Genomic DNA, 6886 nt, shown 5'->3' with positions numbered 1-6886 from the left:
GCAAGGTTGGTTAAACCATTCGTCTATTCTCTTTCCCAAATGTCTTCCCCAGGCATTTCTACAGAACGCAACGTTCACTTCTGTCGTTATTCTCATGACATTCATCCAGTCATCTTTTTTTAAGTGTTACTTTATGTTAGTCTAAACTGTGAACTCTGAGGTCTGAGCCTAGTGCAGAAGGTACTAAATCGAGTCTGAGTATGAAGTGGAGCACAGAGGCTGCGGAAAGCAACGCCACGGAAAGGGTGGCGCGCGCTTCGATCCCAAGGAGCCAGGCGTTGAGCCCAGTCGGAGGCCGGCACTTCCCCCCGGGGCAGCTGCGCCGGGTCTGCAACGAACCCATGTATAAGTGCGGCGGGAAACAAAAGGCCCGGTAAGACCGAGGGCGGACGCCTACGGGACCGCGGACCACCCACACCGCTCGGGGGTCCTTCGGGTCCTCTTTGCGAGCCCGGCTCACCAAGTGATCACGTGGGCGCGGCCCAGCCGGGTCGCCGGGCATCATGTGAGCAGCCTCGGTCACGTGATCGCAGTCAGGGCCGGACTCTGGGCAGGGCAGTCCTTCCGGGGCTGGTGTGGAGTGGACGGCGTCCCGGTGCTTGCCCCAGCCTGCCGGCCGGATGGAGGAAGAGGAGCAGGAGGAAGCGCGGGCGCTGCTGGCAGACAGCCCCGACGGGGCCGGGAGCGATGCCCCCGCCGCCCCCGGGGCGCTGCCTGCCCTCTGCGATCCCCGCCGCCTGGCGCACCGGCTTCTGGTGCTGCTGCTGATGTGCTTCCTCGGCTTCGGTGAGCGCCAGCCGGGCCGGGACGGGGTGGGCGGGCGAGCGAGGGGTCCGTGCCCGGCCCTTCCGGAGCCCCGAAGCCAACGCGCGCCGGGGCCCCCGGGGCTCGACGCAGCCTCTGGTTCGGCTCCCGGGCCTGCGTCCTGTTCCCTCCGCGACCCCATTCCTGCCTGCGGCGTCCAGGAGCTGTGGGTCCGGGGACCGAGCCAGGCCAGTGTGGTCCATCCTGGCTCTTTTGCTCCGAGAAGCCCCGGAGGCCAGCAGCTCACTTCCCGGAGCCACAGGCAGGAGAGAGTCTAGATCGTCACGTTTCCTCCACTGGCGCTTGTTCGGAAGGAATTCAGAAAGTTTGAATTGCCTACCCCACCCCCGTCCGCAAAAAATAAAAAGACTTTTTATAAGAAGTTAAGTCTGTTGGCAGTCGTAAAAGTTTCACATCCTCTTTTGTGTGAGTGTGTCTTGCTGAGAGCTTCAGTGGTAACTGTGTCTTCGGACTTCCGCTCCGCCTGCATTGCACTTGGGGTTGGATTGGCAGCGGTTGGTTTCGCTTACGAAATCTGAAGACTGTAGGCAGTTTCTGAGATAATTTTGAAAACATCTTCCTGTGTTCCGGCAGCTAATTTATTCGGCAACATTCTGATGCCAGTATTCCATAGTTTGGTGTGCAAGTAATGTGTTTTTCAGGGCTCACAGGAACCGACGTAATCAACAAGTTTAGGAACACGATGGGGGATAACCTGATGCTACTGCTGCAAGACACAAGTAGGAACGAGGCATGCTTTGTGCCTTCGTTTCTTTGCCAGATTGTTTGAGCCGCCCCCACTTCCAATCCCGTTTCGGAAGGACAGTGCCCATCCATTAGCTTGAAATCGTGACAGTGGGATTGAAGCAAGAACCATCAGCTGCAGGTTTAGGAACAAAAAAAGAATAGCACAAAAACACTTAAAATTGTTCCTATTCAAGCAGATAGATCATTTTTGGTAAATTATGGTTACTTGCCTGGATTTCAGAGCCAGATCCATACCCTCTAATGTCAGGTTTTTTTTTCCCTCTTTTGAATCCGTAGCTTCTAATATGTGCTTTTAGAGAGTGAGTTAGTGGAAGAATGGAGGCAGTATTATATTAAAGACTACCACAATTGTAGTACTTGATAAATTTCAGTGAGTGTCAATCTCTCTACACTTCTTTCTTACCCACTAACAGACATTTTTCTGTTTCTACTTAATCAGTTAGAGCACTATTTTATTTTTCTTCATTGGTAGCACTGTGTTTACTAAATTATTTAATTTGTGTCATTATGTTTGTAGAATTAGATCTCTTGTTTCAAGTATTAGAGTATTTAAACCCCATTCCTCTGATCTCAAGATACATCGTGACCTCAGGTAACACTACTCTTATATGGATAATGTTACTAAGAAAATATTTGTTCTTTTTTTTTCTAGGCAGCTATTTTTGCTATGATAATCCTGCTTCCCTTCAGACTCAGGTTAAACGGGTAAGTTGATTTTTCGCCTTTGTTTGCTTTAGCGGAGATGTAGCTGTTTTGGCTTCATCTGCTCTCAGGTTGCCTAGTCTGCATTATTATCCAGTGAATCCATTTTAATATCTTGAGCCACCAAATGTGTGTGTGGCAAGGAGTGTTCTTGAGTTGTAATGAGTGACCAAAAAATTCATTTATAGCACTTGTTTATAACTTAATATTGTTTCACAACTGAGATAAATAATTGTGCTGTTTCCACAGTATTGCCAAATGGTAGTAGCAGATTTTTGTCTGCCTCTCACTCCTCATTGAGTAATCATTTGAATGACAAATGATTTGGTAGGATAACTTTTTGCCTTCTTAAGTATGTTTTGTTGTTAGTTTTTTGAAATATGATTATTGATTGCAGAGGATTATGCATGTCAGTGTTTTTACTCTGATTTTGTAAAAATGAATTTGATAGTTAACAAGTGCATTTAGATGGGCTCTTTTCTTTGTCTTTGGACAGGGAGAAATGCATAGATTGGCCTTTCCCATTCTAGAATGAAAGGGAAAGAGGGTACTAGTTAGTAGGGGGAAGCTAAGATGACTTTTTTCCATGTGGTGGGGAGTCCCAGTGCAGGTATTATAGGGGAACAGGAACATAAATAGAATATACTGTATAGGCAGATGCAGACAGCACTGTCTCCATAACGGGGGATCTGATTGGTCCAGTAGTCTGCGAAGCCTCTAAAATGGCATGTGAACTCAGGTTCCCAGGTGTGACAGTCTTCTGAGGTAGGGGTCATATCTTCTTTGAGCCCAAAGCAGCTAAGGGACTACAAATGATGGAGAAGCTCGTGCATTACACAGAAAAAATGTTTTGATTTGTTAGTTGCTAAGCTTAACTGTTTGGAAAAAATAGTTTTGTTTTCTTTCTGTATAGGATATGCATGTGAATACCACGAGATTCATGCTGCTGTATGCCTGGTATTCTTGGCCCAATGTAGTTTTGTGTTTCTTTGGTGGCTTTTTGATAGACCGAGTATTTGGAATCCGGTAAGCTTGAAAATAATCTTACCTATGGGTAAACTCTGATTATTAGAAAAACACATAGCTAAATTAAGGTATTTCTAGAAAGAACTAAATAAAATTCTATATTGCTGTGATAATCTGCGTTCTTTTTTAAAGATTTTTCGGTATCTCTGAAGTTGGTATTTGAAAATAGGTTGCTATTTCTGTTAAGATTAGGACTTATGAAATAAGGTAACATAGTTATGCCCTCATTTGGGAATGGGTGGGACTAGGTCTGAATCCCACCGCTGCCACTTCCTCAACTCCCTAGAGCTTCTGAGCTGTTCCTAGCTTCCTGAATTTCACTCTTCTCATTGGTAGAATATGGATAATAATTTCTGCCTTGCAAGGGTGGTTATTGTTGTGTCGACAGACGTCCTGCCACACAATTAAAGAAGCCAAATTAAGGAGTCTTTATTAATGCTGGCTGTGTGACCGCATGGAGACCTAAGTTGTACAAATCAATGTGGTCTTAAATACAGTCTGGGGCTAGCTTTTAAGGGGAAAATTACATACTGGCTGAGGAATGGGGAGGAGAGGAAGCATAGCAGTAAAACAAAGCAGTGAAACAAGCTTTCTTACAATGTTTATCTATAGAGTTAATTCAGGGAGAAACATTCTGAGAACACCTGCAACCTTGCAAAGCTAGCCCAAGGCCACAGTCCCGGAGACCAGCCTCAAGGCCAGGAATAGGGAGTCTTAGAAAATTAAGTCCTGCCCAAAGTCTCTTTGTTTTAAGGACATTAAGTTCTGCTAAGAGTTATTTCATGCTAAGGACCTTTCTTTTCTATATTTCAGTTATGAAAGATGGATGTACAGTAATTGGCATATATGTAGTACTTGCCTCTGCCTACTGAGAATTTCTCTTCCTGCTTTTCTTTGGGCATTGAACTTTTTGTGACCACTTCTGGTGGATACTGAAGAAGGAATAACACTATAAGCTTTGTCACTCCTTGTCCTCATGATTATGTGTGTGTTAGGAGAGTTTTTAAGAGGGATGTAGACTGGGAGTATTTTCAGAAGCACAGTGCCAAGTGTTGAAGGCTCTCCTAGTCTGGTGGAAAAGGGTTAAAGACACTCTTGAGTCTTTAGACTTGGGGACTCGCTTTTAAAAATTTGAAGAGTTAAGATATAAAGGATGAAATAAATTTATTTTACTTGACCTAAAGGGATAGAATTAGCTGGAAACTTTAGGGGGACAGAATCCATGTTGTATGTTGCAGACTGTGGTCATTTAGGTTGACAGGATGCGCCAGGAATTACCTTGAGACTGTAGTGAGTTTCCCAGTGCTGGGATGTGTGCGTCCACTCCACAAGGCTGGGGAGAGGGATTGAATTTCAGAAGTACGGTTTACCCCTGTGTTCTTTAAGCACTCTTTTTATACTGGTGTTTTATTACTCTGAGGGAACATTAAGCAAATATTCAAAGTGTAGAATGTTCAAGAAAACAGATATGTAATTGTATTAACATGGTTGATATTTGTCCTTTTAAAAATAGTATTTAATTACTAAGAATAGTAACCACTTAAAAGTACTTAATCTGTCATACCTTGGAGTTAATCTTAAAGTCTTGATAAAAATTTTATAAATAATGTCCATTTTTAAATGGGAACCCTGGATACTTGTTAAAGATGATTTAATAAGCTTTCTTTGAGAGGTGACAATGGTTTGAACTAACCCATGCCATGGCTAACACCCATGGAGTTCCCCTAGAAGTCAAGACTTCTGGAATTTAGCATTCAGTCTTAGGAAGGCTGCTGACATCAGAGGCAGACCAGCACTTCATTTTTCTTTCCTTGGTGAGATTTTAGAGGGGGCAAAGAAAACATTACTGATGGATGTGGTGACTGATATATTCTTAATTCATATTCTCTCTCTCCCCTCTCCCCTAACAGATGGGGCACCCTTATTTTTAGCTGCTTTGTTTGCATTGGACAGGTAAGAAAAGTGAAAACATTCATTAAGTTATACTGACTTGAATTCTTGTCCAATTCCTGTAAAGATGTGTGTAATGAATGCCTAATTTAATTAAACGGGGTCTACAAATGCCCATGTGGTATAAGGCATCCATTTTAAGACTTGAGACAATGCACATTAATGTTTTAATTTCACAGATTTACTAACAAGGAATATTAAAATTATTATAGAAGTTGTGACTCATCGTAAATTACATGAGAGTAATTATTTCTCTTGATTACCTTGGATTTACTTTTTATTGATTCTACATTATAGGTTATTCTTGCTCTGGGTGGAATATTTAATGCTTTTTGGCTGATGGAATTTGGAAGGTTTGTGTTTGGGTAAGTTATGTATAATTTTATTTGTCCTAATATATTGTATCAATGTTCAGCTATCAGTTTATTAAGGATTTACCAGAAATGTATTATTATTGTCTCTTATAGGGGAATCTCTTCAAGTCCTTGAAATATATGTACATAAGACTTTATTGGTTGTCTTAATTTTCTTTAAAGTAAGCAACAATTTTGAGTGACTAGTTAACTCTGTGTGAGGTTTGAATATTAAATAGTTATCCAAAAATGATTGTTTTCCTCTGTGTTTCACTTTTCTGTTGTATTGAAGACTATGATTTAAACCTCATTTATAGTATTATAGTGTAGACTGTTAGTTTCAAGGTTGGTGATTCATGGACATTTTGCTGTTTCTTAGTGGGTAATGTGCAGGTCCTTTTGAATCATCTTGAAAAGGCTGGAATGAGCAAAATACCAATAGGCTAATGTCTCTTCATGAATGTCAGTGTTGTTCCATAAGTCCTTTCTGAGTCCAGCCAGCCTTGGGCTTCCTTACCTGAGGGGAAGCAGATGTTAGAACTTTTCAGTCTTTAGCTTAAAAGTATAACTTATTCAATCTTTCTACTGGTACCAGGGATATGTAGACATTTGTGACGTGCTCCAAAAACTGTTCAACATGAGAGAAGTAAAAGCAAAATGTATATAAAAATAGGAAGGGATTCAGATGGAACTGTGGTTAGAAGTGGCTTCATGGGCAAAGTGGGCTTTGACATTGGTATAGGATTTAGATTAGTAGAGGAGAGGGGAACTATTTTTGAACTAGACTGGAATGGTGAAGAAAGCTCAGTGTTAAGATATGGAGGAGAAGCAGGTCCTAACTGAAGGCCTGAGGGTGGAGGGTAAAGAAGGAACACTAAAAACCCAGGAAGTAGGAAAATATTGCATATGGAAGGTATTGACCTGAAAAATGGATTTTTGTGTTTTCACAAAGTATGGCTCACTCTTTACCTGAACATTTTATATAGCATAGATGGTAACCCAGAGTCCTTTTATTGCTTGTCATGGTTATTACTGCGGTGTATCAAGTTTCCTGGAACTTTGCAGTGGACTTTGTGGATCAGGAATTTGGACAGGGTCCAGTCTGAACAGCCTGTCTGTGCACCTGCAGTCTGGAGCCTCAGCTAGAAAGTTGCATGGGCAGGAACCATCTGAAAGTTTGTTGACACACACGTCTGGCACCTGGGCTGGGAGGCTTGGAGACTTGCACTGCTGGCTGGTGTGCCTAACTGTGGCCTCTACATGTGGCTTGGCTTTCTTATTGC

At 42.7% G+C, this 6886-nt stretch overlaps 1 protein-coding gene across 3 annotated transcripts in view; it reads left to right on the top strand.

Annotated features, from left to right (window-relative positions):
• The first annotated feature begins 527 nt into the window (after positions 1-527).
• MFSD1 (major facilitator superfamily domain containing 1) overlaps positions 528-6886 on the top strand; it is an 86857-nt gene continuing 80498 nt past the window's right edge. For 2 of the 3 annotated variants that reach the window (XM_066369846.1, XM_066369847.1), the window contains exons 1-5: positions 530-786; positions 2225-2277; positions 3188-3300; positions 5211-5253; positions 5548-5615. In XM_066369846.1, coding sequence (XP_066225943.1) covers positions 621-786; positions 2225-2277; positions 3188-3300; positions 5211-5253; positions 5548-5615 — 443 coding nt within the window. In that variant the 5' untranslated portion in view covers positions 530-620. Of the gene's footprint in view, positions 787-2224; positions 2278-3187; positions 3301-5210; positions 5254-5547; positions 5616-6886 lie in introns of all 3 variants that reach the window. The other variant, XM_066369845.1, reaches the window with a different exon arrangement.

Source organism: Saccopteryx leptura, chromosome 2, assembly GCF_036850995.1.
Source record: "Saccopteryx leptura isolate mSacLep1 chromosome 2, mSacLep1_pri_phased_curated, whole genome shotgun sequence".
Taxonomy (NCBI): Eukaryota; Metazoa; Chordata; class Mammalia; order Chiroptera; family Emballonuridae; genus Saccopteryx; species Saccopteryx leptura.
This window is presented reverse-complemented; position numbering and strand designations above follow the sequence as displayed.